The following is a 24,430-nucleotide window of genomic DNA, read 5'->3' as shown; positions in this document are numbered from 1 at the left end:
GACAGATACATGATACAACAGGGAAAGAAAGCACAATGCACAATCTTACGTATAGGTTGATTTTGAATATGTACATACACACACCCGTTTTAAGCAGCTTGATTGAGATATAATTCACATACCATATAATTCACCCATTTAAAATCTACAGTTCATTGACTTTTAGGATATTCACAAAGTTGTACAGCTGTCACCACAGGCAATTGTAAAACATTTTCATCACCCAAAAGGAAATCCCACACCCTTCAGTTGGCATCTACCAGCCCCTCCTTCCTGCCCACCCCCAGCCCGAAACCACTCTAATGTATAATACATCAGTCTCTTGTGTGTCTGCATTTCATGTCACTTATTTATTTATTTTTTTGAGACAGAGTCTCACTCTGTTGCCTAGGCTAGAGTGTAGTGGCATTATCTCGGCTCACTGCAACCTCCGCCTCCCGGGTTCAAGCGATTCTCCTGCCTCAGCTTCCTGAGTAGCTGGGATTACAGGTGCACGCCACCACACCCAACTAATTTTTGTATTTTTAGTAGAGATGAGGTTTCACCATCTTAGCCAGGCTGGTCTCGAACTCCTGCCCTTGTGATCTGCCCACGTTGGCCTCCCAAAGTGCTGGGATTACAGGCATAAGCCACCGCACCTGGCCACAATGATTTTTTTTGTATAATTAGGAAAACAAATTTAGAAATACAGACCTCACAGTCTGATTCCTGCCTGTGAGTGGCACATTGTAATAATACTTTTAATTTATTTCTATATACTTGATATTTTTCTGATCACACAATGAGCATGAGTTGCTAATAAAGGGGGAGGGAGTTATTTTAAAAACAAAGGGCGGTCATGTCATATTAATAGTCCTTGCAGGCAAGGCATGGTGGCTCATGCCTGTAATCCCAGCACTTTGGCAGGCTGAGGCGGGTGGATCACCTGAGGTCGGGATTTCAAGACCAGACCAGCCTGGCCAACATGATGAAACCCTATCTCCACTAAAAATACAAAACAAAAAAACTAGCTGGGCACGGTGGCGCACTCCTATAGTCTCAGCCACTTGGGAAGCTGAGGCAGGAGAATTGCTTGAACCCAGGAGGCAGAGGCTGCAGTGAGGTGAGACTGTGCCACTGCACTCCAACCTGGGCAAGAAAGCAAGCCTCTATCTCAAAAAACAGTCCTTGTAGAGTGCTCTGAAACTCTACTCAACACCAAATTCACAACTTTGTGTGTGTGTGTGTGTGTGTGTGTGTGTGTGTGTGTGTTTAATTTAAGACAGGGTCTCACTGTGTTCCCCAGGCTGGAGTGCAGTTGTGTGAACACAGCTCACTGCAGCCTCGAACTCCTAGGCTCAGGCAATCCTCCCACCTCAGCCTCCCAAGTAGCTGGTATTATAGGTGTATTGCCACCCCGCCCAGCTAATTTTTTTATTTTTTATTCTGTAAAATTTTTATTTTTAAATTTTAATTTGTAGATACCTCATTATTTTTCCCAGGCTGGTCTTGAACTCCTCAGCTCAAGCCATCCTCCCATCTCACCCTCCCAAAGTGCTGTGATTACAGGTGTGAGCCACCACAACTGGCCCAGAATCACAGCCTTAACTTATCAGGTTGGGGGGCGGGGGGCAGGGGGCCGGGGGGGGGGGCACTGAATGTGTCTGAGTTCCAAACAACTGACTTTCAAATTGGAATCTTAGTGCACAGCTTGTTAGAAGTTGGAAATGCTTGCATGGCACTAGTCTGCTATGCATTTGATTTTCTAGGCCCAGCTCCAACTAGCCCTCATCCCCTAGTCCTGAGCACCCCACATCCTTAATCAGGGGACCTCTCTCAGCCCTTAACAAACTGCCAGGTGGCTCAGGTGAGAGGCCCTGTAATTAAACCACATCTTTTGCCTCTTTAATAACATCAGAGACAGCATAGTTCTAGGAAGGGACAGAAGGAATATATAATTTACTGTCCTTTGCCTGAGCCAGTATGAAATTGGTGCACGTGCCGTCTTGCGTGTTTCGGCTGTAGAGCGTGATCTGTTGTCTCAGCAAGTGTGCAGGTAAGCTAAATATTCTAATAAGTCGGTCCAACCACGGCAGGCTCTTTGCATGTGCATCCGGCACAGCTGAAGAATAGACGTCTACACTGGAGGAAACTGGCTCAGCTAGTCAGTTCACAAAACAAAACAATACTGGCCACCATCACAAAACCTCGCCAGTTACCTAATCTGGAATCGTGGGCATCGTCCTCGATTCGCCTTGTTCTTCTGGGCCTCACATCAACTGTGTGTGCCACTGATCTTTCCAGCCGCCCTCTCGTCCTCCTCAACACCCACAGCCACTGCCCAGCACGTCTCACTTGGATGAGAGCAATGACTCCAGAGTGATCTCTTCCTGCCCCCTCCTGTGCTCTTTTCTCCCCGACTGCTGCCCAGGTGATGAGGGTCACCCTGCACCACTTGCCCTTGTGCCCCTCACCATCTGACCCCATTTGCTTGCCCAACTGCGTCACCCACAGATCCCGCATATGTATCCACGTTCCCATCTGGCAGACTCTCGTGGGTCCCCTATCCCCCATGGTGCGTTGTAGCCCCATTGGTGGGCTCTTAATCTGGACTCCAGGAATGGAGCACAAGCTGACATGTGAATGAGTGTCTCAAAACAGAACACGTAGGTCGGGCGCAGTAGTTTAGGCCTGTAATCCCAGCACTTTGGGAGGCTGAGGCGGGTGGATCACCTGAGGTCAGCAGTTTGAGACCAGCCTGGCCAACATAATGAAACCTCATTTATACTAAAAATACAAAAATTAGCCAGGCATGGTGGTGGGCACCTGTAATTCCACTACTCATGAGGCGGAGGCACGAGAATCTCTTGAACCCGGGAGGCAGAGTTTGGAGCTGAGATCGCGCCACTGCTCCCCAGAGTGGGAGACAGTGCAAAACTTTGTCTTAACAAAAAAAAAAAAAAAAAAGGAATTTTATGAAATTCTTTGCTCCGGGCATTTGAATATGTTCTCCCATTTACATGTGGTGTCTTACCCATCCACTGGGGTGAAATACTTTTCAAGACTCTGCTCCAAGGTCACAGTTTTCCTGCCTGAGGTTCCCTTCTCCATGTCCCCAGGGATTTAATTACTTCTTAATTACATATCTGTTTCCCTCCTAGACCCTGAGCTCCTGGGGGTAGGAACTGTCTCTTCCGCCCACCCCCGGCCCCCCAGCAGTGTCTAGCACATGGCCAGCTCTTAGTACTTGCAGAAAGAAGAAGACCACGAAGGGCACGCACGCCAGACCATTCTCTATGGAAGACCCACCCAGTGTTCCCTGCTGTATAGTGAATGGCTCCATATTCCCAAATCTCTGCTCCTCCCTCGTTTACCTTCAAGAAAGGGGCCTTTTTGCGGTTTGCAGGCATTTCCTCTAAGAGGTCGAAGCCCAGTTGTCAAGCATCTACGCGGAGGAATCAGACTTCTCCTTGCTGCAGGAATTCACTAGATGTGTAATGCTTTGTAAATTACCTCTTGACAAATGACAAATGTTGAGCTCTTTGTTTTTCTTTTCTTTCTTTCCTTCCCTTTCAGATTGATACATTATTAAAAGAAGCAAGGAAGCTGAAGCAGCTTTCTTGAATGTCTACAAAAGATTGATTGACATCCCAGGTAAGCCCCAGCACTGATGTCCCACCTGTGGCGGACATTGTGTCTGGTGAGTCGGTGAGTTTGGGGCTCATTCTTCTTGGCTTTCCTAAGGAAAATAAATACACCATCAGTGGCAACTTCCCCGAGGAAACCAGGGAGTGCTGCACGCGTGAATTCTCCACAACCCAGACTTTGGATATAGAGGGAAATTGGTTGCACTTGTTGAAGTACTCACATAATCTCCAGAGGATGCCTTCGTAAAAGCAGAAACTGAAATCTCTGGGGCTACAGCATAAAACGCTGCATGTCCTGCAGAGAAGATGCAGACCTGGTGTGTGTGTGCTGTGCAGAAGTCCCTTGTACTGCCCAATGCCATCTTTAGGACTTTAGGAATGGCCCTACTAAGACACCTGGAGTGTCCTGCTCCCCTGCCAGGTCAACCAAGATCAGTGGCCCCTAGACAAGCCTTTCACTTAAGGGTTATGGGCAGAGGGTAACTGATAATCCCTGCAGCTACAACCAAGGATACCAGTTGTTTCTTTTATTTATTTTTTCCTAATTTTACTTATTTAATTTTGAGACACGGTCTTGCTCTGTCACCCAGGCTGGAGGGCAGTGGCGCAATCTCCACTCACTGCAACCTGCACCGCCCGGCTCAAGCAATCCTCCCATCTCAACCTCCCAAGGGGCTGGGAGGTGCATGCCACCATACCCGGCTAATTTTTGTATTTTTACTAGAGACAGGGTTTTGTCATGTTGGCCAAGCTGGTCTTGAACTCCTGGCCTCAGGTGATCCGCCCGCCTCAGCCTCCAGAAGTGCTGGGATTACAGGCGTGAGCCACCGCACCCGGCCAGCTGTGGCATCTTGAGATAGCCTCCCAAGGCCATCAGATAAGAGATTTTGGAAGTACAGAATTCTCCAAGGGCTCACAGCAGCACTGGCAGGGGGCCCCTGTTCCTAGACTGCTGCTCTGTGATGTTTGTAGATGTCTCTAGTGAAAAGTCAGGGACAGTGGACGATACACACAGTTCAGAGACCCTGACTCTGGTCCCATCTGTCCCCAGGTGTGATCCCACAAAGCCCCTCCCTCGGCCACAACACCCACCTCACTAGTACAACAACAGGATCGGACCAGATGCCAGGCAGGATGGAGGAGCCAGCCCATTTGTCAGCCTCTTGCACTTTCTTGCCCAGTTCTACTTCCCAGAGTCCTGGATCTCTGATACTGTCTCCCAGCAGGGCCTGTTTGTGGAGTGGCCTTCAGGCACGGCTGCATCCAGGGCACCCGGCAAAGCATGAGTAGTGATGGGAAGAAGCTGGGTGGCAACATTGTAACGACCTGGGTTTGATTCCCCACTCCATGAATTATGTAACCTCCAGCAGGGCAGGAGGTTTCCTTACTCGGGCCTTAGTATTTTCATAAGTGAAATGAAAGAATGCCATACCTCGCCTGTAATCCCAGCATTTTGGGAGGCTGAGGTGGGTGGATCACTTGAGGTCTTGAGTTCGAGACCAGCCTGGCCAGCATGGTGAAACCCTGTCTCTACTAAAAATACAAAAATCTGCCAAATGTGGTGGCGGGTGCCTGTAATTCCAGCTACTCAGGAGGCTGAGGCAGGAGAATCACTTGAACCCGGGAGGTGGATGTTGCAGTGAGCCCAGATAGCGCCACTGCACTCCAGCCCGGGCAACAGAGGGAGATTCTATTTCAAAAACAAAGAACGCCATGCCAGTCCCTGGCACAGGACCTGCAAGGCACCTGGCATCACCTGGCACATTTGAAAAAGGTCTGCTTACCTCCCCTTGCTTAAGGTCTCTCCCCACTCTAAAGAATTCTGTCGCTTTCCACGATGAATTTGTAAAAATCGTTATCTGCACTGCAAGACCTACTCATCCATATTAGCATGCCACAGCAGGGAGAGCCAGGTGCAGGGTTTTGTTTCCCATCATCTTCCTCAGGGACCCTAAATTTTAAAATCTGCATTAGTCACCACTGAGGTGCCACTAATACGGTGGCCAAAAGTCCAAGTTCAAACCATTACAAAGCTGCAAATGCCTTCATAGATGTGTCTCTAAAAGTCAACACTGGGGCCTGGTGTGGTGGCTCATAGCTATAATCCCAGCACTTTTGGACGCCAAGACAGGCAGATCACTTGAGGTCAGGAGTTCGAGACCAGCCTGGCCAACATGTTGAAACACCGCCTCTGCTAAAAACACAAAAATTAGCTGGGTGTGGTGGCAGGCACTTGCAATCCCAGCTACTCAGGGATTACAGGCGTGAGCCACCATGCCCAGCCATTTTACCAACTTTTATAAATTAACTAGGGAGATAAATGTACGTTTCTTTATATTTAATGCAACTGCACAGAAGAAATGTGTCATTCTTCTCCTTTGTTCCAAGCATTTTGTACTCCAATTTTTCTATCGCTATCACTGAGGCAGGAGAATCACTTGAACCCAGGAGGCAGAGGTTGCAGTGAGCTGAGATCGTGCCACTGCACTCCAGCCTCGGCGACAGAGCAAGACTCCGTCTCAAAAAAATTAAAAAATATGTAGTGTTGAGAATGCTTGCTATCAAAATAGCCTGAAGCACAAAAGCACAGCTTATTCTTGAAATTTTATGGGATAGCCTATATTTTTACCTTTTCACTTCTTCTTATTTGGACAATATGTGCTTCGATGCATTTCTGTGATCTTCCCATCCCTAAAAAAAAATCTCTGCAGGCCGGGTACGGTAGCTCACACTTGTAATCCCAGCACTTTGGGAGGCTGAGGTGGGTGGATCTCGAGGTCAGGAGTTCAAGACCAGCCTGGCCAATATAGTGAAACCCCCCCCCGTCTGTACTAAAAATACAAAAATTAGCCGGGCATGGTGGTGCATGCCTGTAGTCCCAGCTACTCAAGAGGCTGAGGCAGGAGAAACACTTGACCCTGGTAGGCAGAGGCTGTGGTGAGCAAGATCATGCCACTGCATTCCAGCATAGGCAACAGAGTGAGACTCTGTCTCAAAAAACAAAACAAAACAAAACAAAAAAAACTCTGCAATTTGAAGGATTTGCTGAATATATAGATGACCGGCTGCTCTGTGGTTTCCATGGAAAGCCGAAATGTAATTACAAATCCAATTTCCTATGGATTTTTACAATGGAAAATGGACCAGTTGTGTTAAGTGGCTAATTCTTTTTGCACACAGATGGTTGATTGTCATTTTCTTATAGTAGCTTTCTGAATTTTTGCGGACTGCCAAAATAAGAAGAAAAAGTTGTATATAAAAATTGCTCAATTGGCCGGGTGCAGCAGCTCACACCTGTAATCTCAACACTTTGGGAGGCCGAGGCGGGAGCATCATTTGAGGCCAGGAATTCAAGACCAGCCTGGGAAAAACCATAAGACATCATCTCTATTTTTTAAAAAAAGTTTTTTTTTTTTTGAGACAGAGTCTCGCTCTGTCCCCCAGGCTGGGGTGCAGTGGCGTGATCTCGGCTCACTGCAAGCTCCACCTCCTGGGTTCATGCCATTCTCCTGCTTCAGTCTCCTGAGTAGCTGGCTGTACAGGCGCCCGCCACCACGCCTGGCTAATTTTTTGTATTTCTTTAGTAGAGACAGGGTTTCACAGTGTTAGCCAGGATGGTCTCGATCTCCTGACCTCGTGATCTGCCTACCTTGGCATCCCAAAGTGCTGGGTAAAAAACAAACAAAAAAAAGCTTTAAAATAGCTCAAATTTAAGTACATTAAAGAAGGACAGAGTCTTTAGGAAATGGTAGACTAACAGGTCATCTATGTAGAAGCCAATAGAGTCAGAGCTGAGTCCCGTGCAAAATAAAGTCTACATGTTTAAAACATTTATTTATTTACTTATTTTTTGAGAAAGGGTCTCACTCTGTTGCCCAGACCTGAGTGCAGTGGTATGATCTCGGTTTACTGCAACCTCCACCTCTTGGGTTCAAGTGATTCTCCTGCTTCAGCCTCCCAAGTAGCTGGGATTACAGGCACATGCCACCAAACCCAGCCAATTTTTGTATTTTTAGTAGAGACAGGGTTTCACCACGTTGGCCAGGCTGATCTTGAACTCATGACCTCAAGTGATCCACCCACCTCGGCCTGCCAAAGTGCTGGGATTACTGGCGTGAGCCATCACACTTGGTCTAGAAGTTTAAAACATTTAAATTGACCAAAAAAAAAAAAAAAAAAACCCATAAAGACACTAGGAACAATTTTAGGTGGATATTTATACAATAAGGGGGTGGAAAAAAATTGTTTAAGGCATGATGCCAAAGTAGAAATCACAAAGGGAAATTCAGAGCTTTATGGAGATGGATGGGTGGGTGGATAGATGGATGGATGGACAGAGGGACATATGAATTTAGACAGACTGGCAAAAATATTTGCAATGTATATAACAGAGTGTGTGTGTGTGTGTGAGAGAGAGAGAGAGAGAGAGAGAGAGAGAGAGAGAGAGAGAGTATGCCCTTACAGAGCAATAAAAAAGAAGTTTCATTTCCCAATAGAAAAACCTCTGTATTTTCAGTTCCTTACTAGACATTTCTACCATAAGCATCTCAAACTCAGCTTAACTTGTTATTCTCCATAACTTCCCCCTTCCCTATAGTCAGCCCCTTCTGCTTTTTTCCTCTGCCCAGCGATACCTGCTCCTCCTTCATTCCAGAAATGGATGGTATTTCTTCACTCCTTTGTGAGCCCTCCTGTCTAATTCATGTTAGTTCTGGCAATATTGTACATTCCCAACTTCATTGCCTCTCTTACTACTGTCATTTTAATGTGTTTTCCTTTTCTTTTCTTTTTTCTCTTTTTTTTTTTTGTTTTTTTTGAGACAGGGTCTCTCTGTGTCACCCAACCTGAAGTACAGTGGTACCATCTCTGCTCACTGCCACCTCCATGTCCCAGGTTCAAGCGATTCTCCTGCCTTAGCTTCCCAAGTAGTGGGGATTACAGACACCCACTACCACACCTGGCTAATTTTTGTATTTTTAGTAGTGACGGAGTTTCACCATGTTGGCCAGGCTGGTCATGAACTCCTGACCTCAAGTGATTCACCTGCCTCAGTCTCCCAAAGTGCTGGAATTACAAGTGTGAGCCACCATTCCTGGCCTTAATTTGTTTTTCACCTCTTGGTCTCACTTCTTCAAGATCTTCCAAACTTGACCCTGTGCCACCAGTTTCTCCCTGGACGAAACCGCCCTCCATGCATCTGCTAAAATCATCTTTCTAAAATATGTCTGATCCTGCTAAAACCTGTCCCACTTAAAATCTCTCCGTGGCGCACTCTCTCGTCTCTAAGGGCAAGTCCAAAATCACAGCATGATGCACAGGCACTTTGGGATACAGCCCTGCCTTCCCAGCCTCATCTTATGCCAAATTGAATTTCCCCGTCTTGTGGAATCCCAGGCCCTTTCCCCAGCTCATCTCACAGCTGGTTCCACCTTTCCTGACAAGCAGATCCTGCCCTGCCTTGCCTGCTCCTGTGCCCACACTTACCTGCTCTGGTGAAAGAGGGCTCTGGTCTCCCCCATTCTAGGGGCTCTTCATGTGGGGTCTATAGAGAGAACCCGAGAGCTTCACGAATTGAACCCAGAAAAAATATATCTTTATTTCCATCAATGTCTAACTGCAATGTAGCATTTCCTTCCATTGCAAATGAAGCCCCCACACCGAGCTAATTGCAGACCACGACCTTGCTGCGAGTGGAAATCACAGAGGCTTTCGCGTCTCATTCCCGTGGTTGCAGAGATCGCAAACGCTGTTTGGATTCATCTTCAAAATGTCAGCGGTTCTTAGATATTTAGTGCAACAGTAAAGAACAGTTGTTCCTATATCACAAATCTGGTTTTAGAAAAGTATTGTCCGGGCGCAGTGGCTCATGCCTGTAATCCCAACACTTTGGGAAGCCAAGGTTGGCAGATCACTTGAGGTTAGGTGTTTGACCAACATGGTGAAACCTCATCTCTACTAAAAGTATAAAAAATTCACTAGGCGTGGTAGCAGGCCTCCCAGCTACTCGGGAGGCTGAGGAAGGAGAATCACTTGAACCCAGGAGGTGGATGTTGCAGTGAGCTGAGATCACACCACTGCACTCCAGCCTTGGGCAACAGAACTAGAGTCAGTCTCAGAAAAAATAAAAAATAAAAAATAAAAAAAATTGCAATAACTGCACTTCAAAATAGTTGTTTTCCTTGGTCTTTAAAACATGATTAGACTTACTTCCTATAATAGACTTATGGACTTAAGTCTTTAAAACATTGTGAATAGACGCCTGTATTCTTTACAAGACTTCCAGAGGGGACCATGGCAAAGGAAGGGTTAAGCATCTGCGTCAGATTAACAGAGCCTTGATAGCTGTGGCCGGATCCTCCTCTGTCTTTGCCCCACCACTTTGCACAGTGCCACTTTGTACCACATGACTTTTTATTTGCTTGTTTGTTTTGAGGCAGGATCTAGCTTTGTCACCCAGGCTGGAATGCAGTGGCACAATCACCACTCACTGCAGCCTTGACCTCCTGGGCTCAAGTGATCCTCCCACCTCAGCCTCCTGAGTAACTGGGACTACAGGCAAGTGCCAGCACACCCAGCTAATTTTTTTTATTTTTGGAGATGAGATCTCACTATGTTGCCCAGGCTGGTCTCGAACTCCTGGGCTCAAGTGATCCTTCCACCTCTGCCTCCCAAAGTGCTGGGATTACAGACGTGAGCCACAGTGCCTGATCCCTATTTATTTTACTCTCTCTGTGTTTCCTTATATCCTGTGAAGATGGGTACAGTGGGAACTGGGTAGTAATTCTACACATATTCTGGATTTTAGCTACTCACTCACATTTATGATTACTTTACCTGTCAATTAATTGCCTTTCTTTTCACTCGAGTTTTAGTGATTTTCACTGTCCAGAAGAATCATATATAGTTGACATTTGAACAACACAGGGGTTAGAGGCACTGACCCTCACACAGTGAAAAATCCAAGTACAACTTTTGACTCCTCAAAAGTTTTACTGACAGCCTGTTAGTGACCGGAAGCCTTACCAGTTACATAAACTGGCGATTAAGATGTTTTGTAAGTTACATACGTTATATACAATATTCTTCCAATAAAGTAAGGTAGAGAAAAGAAAATGTTAAGGAAATCCTAAGGATAAGAAAACACACTTTCTGTTAAGTGGCAGTGGATCATCAAAAAGGTCTTCATCCCCGTTGTCTTCACATCAAGTAGGCCAAGGAAGAGGAAGAGGAGGGTTGGTCTTGCTGTCTCGGGTGACAGCAGAGGAGGAGGTGGAGGAGGTGGGAGGGGAGCCAGGCACACTCAGTGTAATTTTACCAAAAAATATTCAAGGTGAAGTGGAACCATACTGTTCAGACCCATATTCAAGGGTCAACTCGTGTGTGTGTGTGTTTGTACAACCACACATAAATAATAATATATATAAATAAGATAGGTCCCATCAATCTTATCCTTAATCATTTCTCATATGGTTTCAATGATGGAAAATAGTCTTTTCAGGTCGGGCATGGTGGCTCATATCTGTAAATCCGGCACTTTAGGAGGCCAAGGTGGGTGGATCACTTGAGGTCAGGGGTTCAAAACCAGCCTGTCCAACATGGTGAAACCCTATCTGTACTCTAAATACAAAAATTACCCCAGTGTGGTGGTGAATGCCTATAGTCGCAGCTACTTGGGAGGCTGAGGCAGGAGAATCCTTGAACCCGGGAGGTGGAGATTACAGTGAGCTGAGATCATGCCACTGCACTCCAGCCTGGGAGACAGCATGAGGCTCCGTCTCAAAAAAAAAAAAAAGAAAACAGTCTTTTCTCCTCAATCCATTTTCTTATTCTTCAGTGATTTATTGTATCTTTAACTTGTCTGAAGTTTATTATAGCATATAGAGTAATATCTGTTTCTTTTTCTTATTCTTTAATACTCAGTTTGCCCAATAATATTGATGACTTCTTCCCCCGATAAATAATATCTGACAAATCGGGCATAATTACACATACATCTGGATTTCTGTCTGTAATTTCATTCTATCAGTCTAGTTTTTTGCTCTAATAAGTGCCACACTCTTTTGATGAAGTCTTCTTGTTTTCTATTTCAATATCTTGTATAGTCAGTTTACTATTGTTGTTTTTACTTTAAATAAAAACAACAACCTTTAGTATTTTGGGCACCTATTTTTTCTCTATGCATCTCATCATTTTACCAACTTTTTTTTTTTTTTGAGACGGAGTCTCATTCTGCCACCCAGGCTGGAGTGGCAGTGGTGTGATCTTGGCTCACTGCAACCTCTGCCTCATGGGTTCAAGTGATTCTCCTTCCTCCTGCCTCAGCCTCCTGAGTAGCTGGGATTACAGGCACCCACCACCATGCGAAGCTAATTTTTGTATTTTTAGTGGAGGCGGGGTTTCACCATGTTGGTCAGGCTGGTCTCAAACTCCTGACCTTGAGATCTGCCCGCCTTAGCCTCCCAAAGTGCTGGGATTACAGGCGTGAGCCACCGTGTCCAGCCATTTTACCAACTTTTATAAATTAACTTGGGAAAGAAATGTATGTTTCTTTATATTTAATGCAACTGCACTAAGAAATGTATCATTCTTTTCCTTTGCTCCAAGCATTTTGTAATCTGATTTTTCTATCAATGGAATTTATACTACATTATTTTAATTCCCACATGCTTATATGTTTATCCCTGTTGTAAATGAGAAAGATCTTTTATTTCATTTTGTGGATGTTTATTACTGGTATAGGGGAGTTTGTTATTTTCTTGTCTTTACCAAGAAACATAGCGCTTTGCTGAACCCATGATTGTCCCAGTCCATTTGCTCAAGTGAATCCCTTGGATTGCATGGGACTGCATTACCTACAAGTAGTGAATGTGCAGACACTCAGAGCCTCTGATCCTCTTCTTTCATTCCTGTTTTCAAGAGGAGCATTCTATTATAGCTCTGGGAAGAATTGTGGAGGCTCTTGGTTTAAGTCTGTGTCCTTTTCCATGTTAACCAAATGCTCCAGTGATTTCCCCTCTGTAAATTGAACTGTGAGGTGGTTTCTAGATTCCATGGGATTAAAACCCCACAACTGTGTGAGATTCTCCTAGTGGGGTAGTTAGTTTTCTATTAGGTCAGTGCAAAAGTAATTGCAGTTATCGCCATTAAAAGTAATGGCAGGTTGGGCGCGGTGGCTCATACCTGTGATCCCAGCACTTTGGGAAGCCAAGGCAGGTGGATCACCTGAGGTCAGGATTTCAAGACCATCCTGGCCAACACAGCAAAACTCCATCTCTACCAAAAAGTACAAAAATTAGCTGTGCGTGGTAGTGGGTGCCTGTAATTCCAGCTACTGGGGAGGCTGAGGCATGAGAATTGCTTGAACCCAGGGGGCAGAGGTTACAGTGAGCAGAGGTCATGCCACTGCACTCTAGCCTGGGCGAGAATGGTGAAAGTCCATCTCAAAAAAAAAAAAGAAGAAGTAGGCCAGGCACGGTGGCTCATGCCTGTAATCCCAGGACTTTGGGAGGCTGAGGCGGGTGGATCACCTGAGGTCAGGAGTCCTAGACCAGCCTGGCCAACTTGGTGAAACCCCGTCTCTACTAAAAAATACAAAAATTAGCCAGGCATGGTGGCAGGTGCCTGTAATCCCAGCTACTTGGGGGGCTGAGGCAAGAGAATCGCTTGCACGTGGGAGGTGGAGGTTGCAGTGAGCCGAGATCACACCACTGCACTCCAGCCTGGGGGACAAGAGCGAGATTTCATCTCAAAAAAAAAAAAAAAAAAAAGTAATGGCAAAACTGCAATTACTTTTGCACCGACCTAATAGTAGGATTACACTTTTATACAGTACATTTCATTCCATTTTTATTTTACATATTTTATAGATTTTCTTGCTTATTTAAGAGAAGTTGAAGCTCATGTTTCTATTTACTGTGCTGTTTAGCGTTTCTTATTTCTCCCTAACATTATTATGCCACGTATAACATTGGTTAGTCTGGCTTCAAACCTTGCCTTAATTAGCCTTTTAAAAAAATCTAGTTGGCCAAGCACACTGGTGCACACCTATAACCTCAACACTTTGAGAGGCCAAGGCAGGAGGATCACTTGAGCCCAGGAGCTGGAGACCAGCCTGGGTAACGTAGCGAGATCATCTCTCTAAAAAATTAAGTTAGCTGGGCATGGTGGTGCTCACCATAGTCTTAGCTACTTGGGAGACTGAGGAGGGAGGATTGCTTAAGCCCAGGAGGTCAAGGCTGCAGTGAGCCAAGATCGTGCCATTGCACCCCAGCCTGGGCAACAAAGTGAGATCACATCTCAAAAAAATATATATATAGCTAATCATTGCGTTTTTACTCAAAATGTGTTTCTACCACCCTTTTTGGATTTTTTTAAAAATATGTATTTTATTTTTATGGGTAAATCTGGCCTAATTACATTTACTGATATAACTTTTTAAAATTATTATTATTGTTATACTTTAAGTTCTAGGGCACATGTGCACAACGTGCACATCTGTTACATATGTATACATGTGCCGTGTTGGTTTGCTGCACCCATTAACTCCTCATTTACATTAGATATAACTCTTAACTGAAATTTCTCTTTACTGTTGAATTGTTGATGCTTTTCATTTTTCTAGTTCACAGTATCTCTGCCCTAGGCTTTCTGACCCATTTAAGGAAGATTGAGTGAACAGCTTAATTGACCCTGTGAATGTCCCCTGAGCCTTCTAATCAGCCCTGCCTTGAGTCTCCTCTTGTTACTGAAATTCACTTTCTGATGCAGAACCATTGAGCACTTCTGAAACCTTTTCAAAACTACATATTTAAATTTTCTTATCATACTGTACTGTTATTAGATTACATGTCTAGTATAGCAGCAAATCATACTTCATTATATTAGCCTTGCTACCTCCCTCTACAATGAAACCCGATCTTTTATAAAATACTCTGGACCTACAGATTCCCGCTGCTGAATTCTTTAAAGTTACCTGGATTTCAATGATTGTCTACTCCCTTTACAAAGCTGCTGTTGTTTAGCAGGATTATCAGTTAGTGGTGAGAATCCTTTATTCTCTATTATATGGTAAATATTTTTCACCAACTTGGGGGATGCCACGCAGATCCCATGGGGTTTACACACATAGACAAAGACGTTCTTCTCATCATTTGTTTTAAACAATCGAGCTGCCATTTTAACTTTCACTAAACTCAGAAATTTACCACCTGGGCTGGGCGCAGTGGCTCGCACCTGTAATCTCAGCACTTTGGGAGATCGAGGCAGGTGGCTCATTTCAGGTCAGGAGTTTCAGACCAGCCTGGCCAACATGGAGAAACCCCATTTCTAGTAAAATTCAAAAATTAGCTGGGCGTGGTGGTGCACTCCTGTAATTCCAGCTACTTGGGAGGCTGAGGCACGAGAATCACTGGAGAGGGTGCAGTGAGCTGAGATCGCGCCACTACACTCCAGCCTGGGTAACAGAGAGAGACTACATCAAAAAAAAAAAAAAAAAAAAGAAAAAAGAGGTATTAAGTGGAATACCTTGGTCTATTTGGACTCTTATAACAAAATAACATAAACTGGGTGACTAAAAATCAACAGATATTTCTTTTTTCACACTTCTTGAGGCTGTAAGATCTCAGGTCAAGATGCTCACAAATTCAGTGTTGATGAGAGCCCATTTCGTGGTTCATAGATGGTGCCTTCTTTCTATGTCCTCACATAGTGGAAGGCACACAAGAACTCCATTGAGCTTCTTTTATAAAGGCACTAATCCCATTCATAAGGGCTCGGCCCCCAAGACCTGGTCACCTCCCAAGTGTTCTGCTCTCCCTGATCTGTATCATATACAGACTCTCTTGGATTCCTTACCAATTGCTTGAGAGATCACAGTGGGTTTGTGGGGAAAAAGTTTTCAAGATGATGGATCTTTCCCAACTTCTACAGCTGTCAGCGGTCTCTCAATCCCAAAGACCGGCCCCACTTTGTCTTCAGGAATGTATTGATTATTCCAGCTTTACTTGTCATAGTGGTGTCTATTTGCATCTGTCCTATGTAAGTGCATCTGTCCTCTTTCTCCTTGCAGGTGCTTGTTTTCCCTCACATTTTGACTCAGTTCTTGGCAACCTGGTTGCTATAAAAATAAAGTCATGACTTTGAAGTTAGTTTGGTTCTTTCAGTGTTGTGAGGTTAGGAGCCCTATTCCATCCCAGCTCTCCAAAACCCAGAATTTCTGGGGGGTTGAAATTTTAGGCTTTCTCTTTGAATTGTAGTTTTATCTTATTTCAGTTACAATTTGCATTTTCATAATGATTAATGAGACTAAGCTTTTTTTGTGTAGTTGACTGTACCTTTGGATTTTTTTCCCAAATCCCTTTTCATTTCTTATTTTCTTTATGGTTTTAGAAAATGTAGTTTACATAATTGCAGCTTGATTTTTTCCTCAGTTAATGGCATGCTTAATGGAGAGAAAAAAGATTAACTATATTTCCCTTTTTAATTACTGTGCTTTTTTCTTTTTTAAGGAAATATTTTATTATATTAAATTTTAGTGTTATTCTACTTAGCTATTCCTTAAATATTATAGTATTTTGGATTTCACATATAAATCTGTAACACATCTTGAGTTTATTATGTATAGAGTAAGTCTGTCTTCTCTTTTTTGTTTTTTAAGGTAAAAATCACATAATACAAAATTAATAACTTAACCATTTTAAAGCACACAATGCAGTTGCTTTTAGTATATTCACAATGTTCCAGGACAATTTCATCCTGTCCCTTCTAAAAACCCATTATGCATAAAGTTATTACACCCTATTCTGCTTCCCTGAGCCCTAATGACCACTAATCTGATTTATATCCCAATTGATTTGCCGATTCCTGATGTTTCATGTGAATAAAATCAGGTAATATTTGTCCTTTTGTGCACTTAATGCTTTCAAATTTCACCCACATTATACCATGTATAAGTACTTCTTTCTTTGTTATAGCTAAAAATTGGGTGTCCATTTATGAGTCAACAAGCACATGGATTGTTTCCACTTTTTGACTGTATGATTATTACTGCTGTAAATATTCATGCACATGTTTTTTATTTGAGCACCTATGTTTTGTAAAATTAACAGCTGACTTAACAGAAACAATGGAAGGCAAGAGGCAGTAGAATAATATATTCAAAAGATGCAAAGGAAAAAAACTGTCAGCCACCAATTCCTTATCCAGCAATTATTTTTCAAAAATGAAGATAACACAAAGACTTTGCCAGATAAACAGAAATATTAACTGAAGTTGTTGCTGCCAGACCTACCACACCAAAACAAAAACAAAAACAAAAACACCAAAATAAATTCCTATGGCTAAAAGCAAGTTACACAAGACAGTCATTTGAATCCACATTTTTAAAAAAGCACTGGTATAGGTAATATTAACATTATAAAAGACAGTAGAAATGCATGTTTTCTCTTTATCATAAATTGTTTATAAAATAATATGTGTATAATGGCTGGGCACGATGGCTCACACCTGTAATCTCAGGTTTATAAATATAAACACAAAACATATATTTTTATACACATATATATACATATATACACAAAAATATAGTGATTACATTTTCAAACGCCTGTCTTACCAGATAGGTATTCCAGAATTTCTGTTTCAGGTCCAAAAATATGTCATCCTTTCCTTGGAGAATGCTCATACCTATTTGCAAAACCCAAAAAAATTTTTAAAAGATTCAGTAGAGTACCGTATAACAGTTCATGTGTAAGTTTCCCATTCCAAAATGCAAAGTAACCATCACTATCATCCAACAATATGACCCTTTGACCCAACAGTGAAAAGAGAACATAGACAGGCGCCGTGGCTCAAACCTGTAACGGGAGGCTGAGGCAGGCAGATTGCTTGAGTCCAGGAGTTAAGAGACCAGCCTGGGCAACAGGGCAAAACTTCATCTCTACAAAAAATACAAAAATTAGCCAGGTGTAGTAGCGTGCCTGTAGTCATAGCTACTCAGCAGGCTGAGGTGGGAGGATCGCTTGAGCCTGGGAGGTGGAGGCTGCAGTGAGCTGTGATCATGCCACTGCACTCCAGCCTGGGCAACACAGCAAGACCCTGTCTCAAACAAACAAACAAAAAAAGAAAACATAATCTCCACTCTAAAACTAGATAAATTTTAAAGGAATGATAAATACGAAGTGAGAATAGCAGAGTATAAAAATTATAGCAGAACGATTATTTTTTCAAAAACTAACAATTCACAAAAACAATCAGGTTACAATAGTGGGTCTATTGGTTACTTTCTCTACCTTCCAAACATTTTGTGAAATGTTGAACATTTGAACATTTTGAAATTTTAATTTCTGTCTTTTAAAAAAAGCTAGTGGGCTGGGTGCGTGGCTCATGCCTGTAATCCCAGCACTTTGGGAGGCTGATCTGGCGGATCACCTGAGGTTGGGAGTTCAAGACCAGCCTGACCAACATGGAGAAACCCCGTCTCTACTAAAAATACAAAATTAGCCAGGCATGGTGGCATATGCCTGTAATTCCAGGTTCTTGAGAGGCTGAGGCAGAAGGATCGCTTGAACCCAGGAAGTGGAGGTTGTGGTGAGCCAAGATTGTACCACTACACAACCCAGGATTTGGAGGTTGAGGTGAGCTGAGATTGCACCACTGTGCTCCTGACTGGGTGACAGAGCAAGACTCTATCTCAAAAAAATAAAAATAAAAAAAGGCCAGTGGACCCAAATACTCTGGCAACTACAAATTTTCCATCAGTATTACCCTATTCAAAATTTGAAAGTGGAACACCAATTCACCCTTCCTAAAAACACTTTGATCTTCAATATCCCTGAAGAGAAATTCACAGCCTGGGCAATATATCAAGACCTTGTCTCTACAAAACTATTTAAAAACCAGCCAGGTATAGGGGTGCATGCCTGTAGTCCCAGCTACTCCAGAGGCAGAGGTGGGAGGATCGCTTGAGCCCAGGAGGTCGAGGCTGCAATGAGCTGTGATCACATCACTGCACTTCAGCCTGGGGAATAGAGTGAGACCCTGTCTCAGAAAAAGAAAAGGAAAAAAGTAACAATAAATTCAGGTAGCAAGGCAAAGCTCTCCTATTTTAGGAAGGTTGTAAAACTGAGAGTACTTTAAAAATTCTTTCCAATCCCCGATTAGGAGGGAGGGAATATAAGAGCTTTATTAGTTAATTACAGACGATTCTTACATGACCCAGCAAAATATTGGTAATACTGTGTTCCACTTACCCAGCATTAATTAAATGCTATGTACTTTATGCGCCTCATTTCATGTGCCCCTCCTTACAATTCGCTAAGGTGGGTAGAGTTACAAAGGAGGAAAAGAGCTTAGAGAGGTTAATAGCAGACAGAGTTCAACCCAGGTGTCTGATTCCCAAGCCAGAGTTGTTAATCTGTTACGACTCTGGTTCCCCAAGGTAGCCCCAGCACAAAGATCAATTGATTCCTGCAATTTCCATGTAAAGCCTTACGCAAACCTCCACTCTATCCCCTTCCACTTCCCCTTTCATTGAAATGTGAGGTAAGGGAAACTGAACCAGAAAAACTGAAAACCGGCCAGGTGAGGTGGCTCACACCTGTAATCCCAGCACTTTGGGAGACCGAGGTGGGCAAATCACTTGATGTCAGGAGTTCGAGACCAGCCTGGCCAACTTGGCGAAACCCCGTCTCTACTAAAAACACAAAAATTAGCCAGGCGTGGTGGCGGGCACCTGTAATCCCAGCTACTCAGGAGGGGCAGGAGAGGCAGGAGAATCACTTGAACCTGGGAAGCTGAGGTTGCAGTGAGCTGAGATTGTGTCATTGCATTCCAGCCTGGGCAACAAGAACAAGACTCCGTTTCAAAAAAAAAAAAAAAGAAAGAAAGAAAGAAAAGAAAAACTGAAGACCAAAGCAAAGCTGGAATCTGGCCAGGAATCTGTATCAGAGAGCTTGGCCTGGACATAGGTTCAAGTCTTGTTAGTAACTCAGCATCTTTCAGTTTCAGGCAAACTGTCAAACTTCCCACCATGAGAGCATCAAGTGCCTGGATTGTGTTGTCTTTGGGTGAGTCACAGAACCCCTTTGAGACTCAGTTTCCTCATTTGTAATATGAGAGTATTAAGAACAATCTCAAGTGTGAGGGCTCACGCCTGTAATCCCAGCACTTTGGGAGGCCAAATGGGCAGATCACTTGAGGTCAGGAGTTCGAGACCAGCCTGGCCAACTTGGTGAAACCCCATCTCCATTAAAAATGCAAAAATTAGGTGGGCATGGTGGTGTGCATCTGTAATCCCAGCTACTTGGTAGGCTGAGGCAGGAGAATTGCTTGAACCTGGAGACGCAGGTTTCAGTGAGCTGAGACTGGGCCACTGCACACTCCAGGCTGGGCAATAAAGCGAGACTCTGTCTCAAAAAAAAAAAGAAGAAAAAGAGAACAATCTCACTAGTTGTTTGAGGATTAAATAGCATTCTGGTCCCCTACCCCTTCACCAGTGTACCAGGTTCCTGTAACAGGTGCTAGGAAGCTGTTTGCAAATCTAGTCTGCAAATCACACACCGGGAACAGGCACAGACCTTCTGATAAAACAGGAGGCCCTAGCTCTCAGGCTGTCTGTTCTCAGCCATGTAGTTGGCCGCAATGACAACAGGCAACCAGGTGGTTTGTGTTTCTGGTGGGGTCTGTAGGGAGAGGAAGTGAATCCAACTCTTAAAAATAAGGCACACGGGGCAGGGTAGGTTTCTTCAAGATGGTGGCTTGTCTGACTTCAACCTGGTTTAGAAAGCACCAACAGCCCTTAGGAGAAGTTCCCTCCCATTTGGGGGGAAATCTGTGATCCCCAATCCCAAGGTCAGGCTTAAGACCCATAGAGATTTTCTCCCCAGTTACCCACCCCATCCCCTTCAAGGCTATAGAAATCGCAATGATGCTAGAGGCCACAGGGCCCCTCCTGTGAGCAGACGGGGGATCTCCAAAGATTACAAGAATTTAACCAACTTGAGCGATCAGCCTGTTTTACAGCCTCCTGACCTCAACCTGTTCTTCCCCAACCCTGGGTGGAATGAGGTCACCCTGTTTGTTTAAATCAGCTCCTAAGTGACCCCAGGTTACTTGTAGATGAACCCAAGTTAACTCTCCTCATTACCATGCTAAAGTCTTCACCCCGGGAGAAGCTATAGCTTCATGACTATAACCTATGCAATCTATGCAGCCTATGTGCTAGCATCATGACTCACTGGGACCCCTACTCTACATGCAATCATGCACCCTCTCCTTTCTCCATCACCCTATAAAACCCTCCTGTCTCTTTCTCTGGGGGACACACTACTTGGGAGAATACGCCCAGTGTCTTCCTTTCTTGTGCCAAGTAAAACTCCCATTGATCAAAATCCGCCTCTTGGTGGAGTCCTTTGTGACTCGTTAAGGGAATGAACCCCGGTATTTTTCAGGTACCATTTCCATTGTTCTTATTGTATGCAGTAGAGAAGGTTTCCACAGTCAAGCCCCTGTCCCCCACACCCCAGGCCCGGGTTGGATTTTCTAAGGAGAGGGTTCCCTGAACCCTCACAGGTATATAGTCCTCCATGGCAAGGATCCAAGGTCCCTTGATGTTTTCCGTGAGACCCCAGGGGAAAATCTTGTTACCAAACCAGGACTAAGCCCCTGGGCATGAATTTGCTGAAGATCCAGGCCCAACCTCAGATTCCACCTGCTCTGCCCCTCAGGGTCACGGATCCCCTTGCATTTTGTTCCTGTGTTGGCCCCGGGGCCCCAGGCGTGGATTTTCTGAACAGCAGGTCGGTTCCTTCCCTGTCCCACGACTGGTTCACGGTCATTGCAGCTGCTACGGCCTTGAACTGGGATCTCCTTTATTTTCCTGTGGGCCTTTTTCAGGGGGCAAAGACCTCCGCAGCCCTGCCTACCTCCAGCCTTGGCCTACACCCAACCCCAGAGTCTGAGCCCCGACCCTAGTCCTCTAAATTCCTGACCTGGTGGACCGCTGGCTCCCCAATTTCTCGGCTCCCCAGCCAGTGCCTCCTGCAACTTTTCGCAATCAAACACCCCAGCCTCTAGCCTTTGCCCTGGCCCTTCAGGCCTCTGAAGCAGCTCCGGTCTCAGAGCCCCGGCTCCTGCCCGGGTCCCCAGGCTCCTGCAGCGCCCTCCCTCCAGCCGCTTGATCCCCGAGTCCCGGCCTCCAGTCCCCCAATACTGGGTCCCACCCCCCAGGTCCCCTCCCGGCCCCTCACCGACATAGAAGGCCGAGACCGCGATGGGCGCACCGACCACCTGGTCGCACAGCAACTTGGCCAGCACGGCGTGCGGCGCTCGGCCCGGGAGCGCGCGCTCCAGCAGGCCCAGCCACACGTAGTTGAAGTTGGCGTGGAAGGTCACCACCAACGTGGCCACGCGCCGCGTCTGGCGCCAGTTGGCCTCGCGGCCCTGCAGCCGCTGTTGCAGCGCGTCCCCGGCCGAGACAAGCGAGCCGTAAAGCAGCACGTCGGTGGGCCACGGGTGGCGCCGGGCCGCGCGCGACAACGCCGGCCACCAGCCCGCCATGTCCGCGCTGTGGGCGCCCGCGATCAGGAGCCCGCGTGGTCGGCGTCTTCCTGCACCGCGTCCGGGCCTCCCCAGCCTCCAGCAGCTACTGCACTGCAGCAGCCCGCGCCTGCATCTGCCCCCTCCAGAAGCTCCGGAGCGATTGAGCGACCCACACACACCCAGCTCGCGCCGTCCAATCCGGAGGCCACGGGCCGTCCTGGGGGCTGAACGTTTGAAAGGTGCCCGGCCCACCCCCATGCATGGGTCCATTGACACAAAATACCGAGAACAGGCAAAGCCACAGAGGCAGAAGGCATGGGGTTATTTATTTATTTATTTATTTATTTTTATTAATTAATTAGATATTTTTGAGACGGAGTCTCGCTCTGTCGCCCAGGCTGGAGTGCAGTGGGGCGATCTGGGCTCACTGCAACCTCCGCCTCCCGCGTTCAAGCGATTCTCCTGCCTCAGCCTCCCGAGCAGCTGGGACTACACGCGTGCGCCATCACACCCGACTAATTTTTGTATTTTTAGTGGAGACGGGGTTTCAATATGTTGGCCAGGCTGGTCTCGAGTGATCTGCCCGCCTCGGCCTCCCATATGGGGTTATTTTTTGGAGTGATGAAAACATTTTGAAATTAGATAGGTGTGATGGTTCCATGACTTTGTGAATCTATTAAAAACCATTGAATTGTACACTTAAAAAACGGGGGTGCATTTGGCCAGGCGCGGTGGCACATGCCTGTAATCCCAGCACTTTGGGAGAATTAGACAGGAGGATCTTTTGAGGGCAGGAGTTCCAGATCAGCCTGGACAAAATAGGAAGACCCCATCTCTACGGAAAATCAAGAAAAGGAAAAAGAAAAAAGTATTGTAATTACTCAGGCTTGGTGGTGCGCACTGATCGTCTCAGCTACTGCTACTCGGGAGGCTGAGGTGGGAGGATCTCTTGAGCCCAGGAATTCAAGGTTGCAGTGAGCCACGATAGGGCCACTGCACTCCAACCTGCAAAAAAAAAAAAAAAAAAAAAAAAAAAAAAAAAAAAAAAAAAGAAAGGAAGAAAGAGAAAAGAGAGAGAAAATAAAATGGTAAGTTTTATGGTATGTGAATTTATCTTAAAAAATGATGGGACGGCCAGGCACGGTGGCTGACGCCTGTAATACCAGCACTTTGGGAGGCCGAGGCGGGCGGATCACGAGGTCAGGAGATCCAGACCATCCTGGCTAACATGGTGAAATCCCGTCTCTACTAAAAATACAAAAAATTAGCCGGGCGTGGTGGCGGGCACCTGTAGTCCCAGCTACTCGGGAGGCTGAGGCAGGAGAATGGCCTGAACCCAGGAGGTGGAGCTTGAAGTGAGCCAAGATCGCCCCACTGCACTCCACCCTGGCTGACAGAGGGAGACTCTTTCTCAAAAAAAGAAAAGAAAAGAAATGCTAAGCAAAGTGTTCCGGTGTGTTTTGCCTGTTTTGGTAGTGGAAGGGAAGAAAATCAGTCTTTTTCTTTCTTCTCCCCCTTAAAACTATTTAAGAAGGGAACTGGGCGCGGTGGCTCATGCCTGTAATCCCAACAATTTGGGAGGTCAAGGTGGGAGGATCACTTAGGTCCAGGAATTCAAGACGAGCCTGGGCCACATAGTAAGACCTCATCTCTACCAAAAAATAAAACATTAGGTCTGGGTGCGGTGGCTTACACCTGTAATCCCAGCACTGTGGCAGGCTGAGGGAGCTGGATCACCTGAGGTCAGGAGTTTAAGACCAATCTGGCCAACATGGCAAAACCCTGTCTCTACTAAATATACAAAAATCAGCCGGGCATGGTGGTGTGCACCTGTAATCCCAGCTACTCCGGAGGCTGAGGCAGGAGAATTGCTTGAACTGGGTAGGTAGAGATTGCAGTGAGCCAAAATGGTGCCACTGCACTCCAGCTTGGGGGACAGAGCGAGACTCTGTCTCAAAATAAATAAATAAATATTATTTTTAAAAAAAGATCCCCTGGGCATACAATAAGTAATACCATACTACTTAGGCAAATAAAGCACAATTCTATTATTTGGGAATCTTAAGATCGGTTCTACCACTTTGTGGATCTTCAGACTCAATCTCTATTTTAGAGATACTAACATTGATTGATCCTGCTATGTGCCAGGTACTGTCTTTCACAACTTCACATATATGATCTCATTTAATCCTCATTTAATTTTGGCAGAGAAAAGTTGAGCTCCTTACCCAGGATCGTATAACTAGGAAATAAAGACCAAAGCCCAT

At 45.2% G+C, this 24,430-nt stretch overlaps 1 protein-coding gene across 10 annotated transcripts; it reads right to left on the bottom strand.

Annotated features, from left to right (window-relative positions):
- Positions 1 to 1,615: 1,615 nt before the first annotated feature.
- LOC112207430 (mpv17-like protein) lies at positions 1,616 to 23,166 on the bottom strand. Of its 10 annotated transcripts, none has more exons than XR_010158459.1 (4): positions 21,872 to 23,166; positions 17,239 to 17,309; positions 3,848 to 3,921; positions 1,616 to 3,718 (listed from the first exon to the last, which is right to left on the bottom strand). XR_010158459.1 is itself a non-coding variant. In XM_063814273.1 (3 exons), exons 1-3 carry the CDS (start codon positions 22,431 to 22,433, stop codon positions 3,701 to 3,703), a joined length of 651 nt encoding a protein of 216 aa, XP_063670343.1. In that variant the 5' UTR covers positions 22,434 to 23,166; the 3' UTR covers positions 1,616 to 3,700. The 10 variants fall into 10 exon arrangements, 5 of the variants coding, with proteins under 5 accessions (XP_063670343.1, XP_063670342.1, XP_063670340.1 ...); XR_010158458.1 differs by lacking the exons at positions 1,616 to 3,718; positions 3,848 to 3,921 and adding exons at positions 11,408 to 15,096; positions 15,480 to 15,741; XR_010158460.1 differs by lacking the exons at positions 1,616 to 3,718; positions 3,848 to 3,921 and adding exons at positions 15,077 to 15,096; positions 17,480 to 17,562.
- Positions 23,167 to 24,430: the final 1,264 nt, after the last annotated feature.

Source organism: Pan troglodytes, chromosome 6 (genome assembly GCF_028858775.2).
Source record: "Pan troglodytes isolate AG18354 chromosome 6, NHGRI_mPanTro3-v2.0_pri, whole genome shotgun sequence".
Taxonomy (NCBI): Eukaryota; Metazoa; Chordata; class Mammalia; order Primates; family Hominidae; genus Pan; species Pan troglodytes.
This window is presented reverse-complemented; position numbering and strand designations above follow the sequence as displayed.

Excerpts from the sequence above, each read along its gene's own strand:
- LOC112207430 (XM_063814269.1), bottom strand. The coding sequence starts at position 22,433 with ATGGACCCATGCATGGGGGTGGGCCGGGCACCTTTCAAACGTTCAGCC. Across the intron at positions 17,310-21,871 it reads GGTCTCGGCCTTCTATGTCG|GTATGAGCATTCTCCAAGGA; the intron begins GTGAGGGGCCGG and ends TTTTGCAAATAG. Across the intron at positions 15,742-17,238 it reads AATTCTGGAATACCTATCTG|CAACCAGGTTGCCAAGAACT; the intron begins GTAAGACAGGCG and ends TTATTTTTATAG.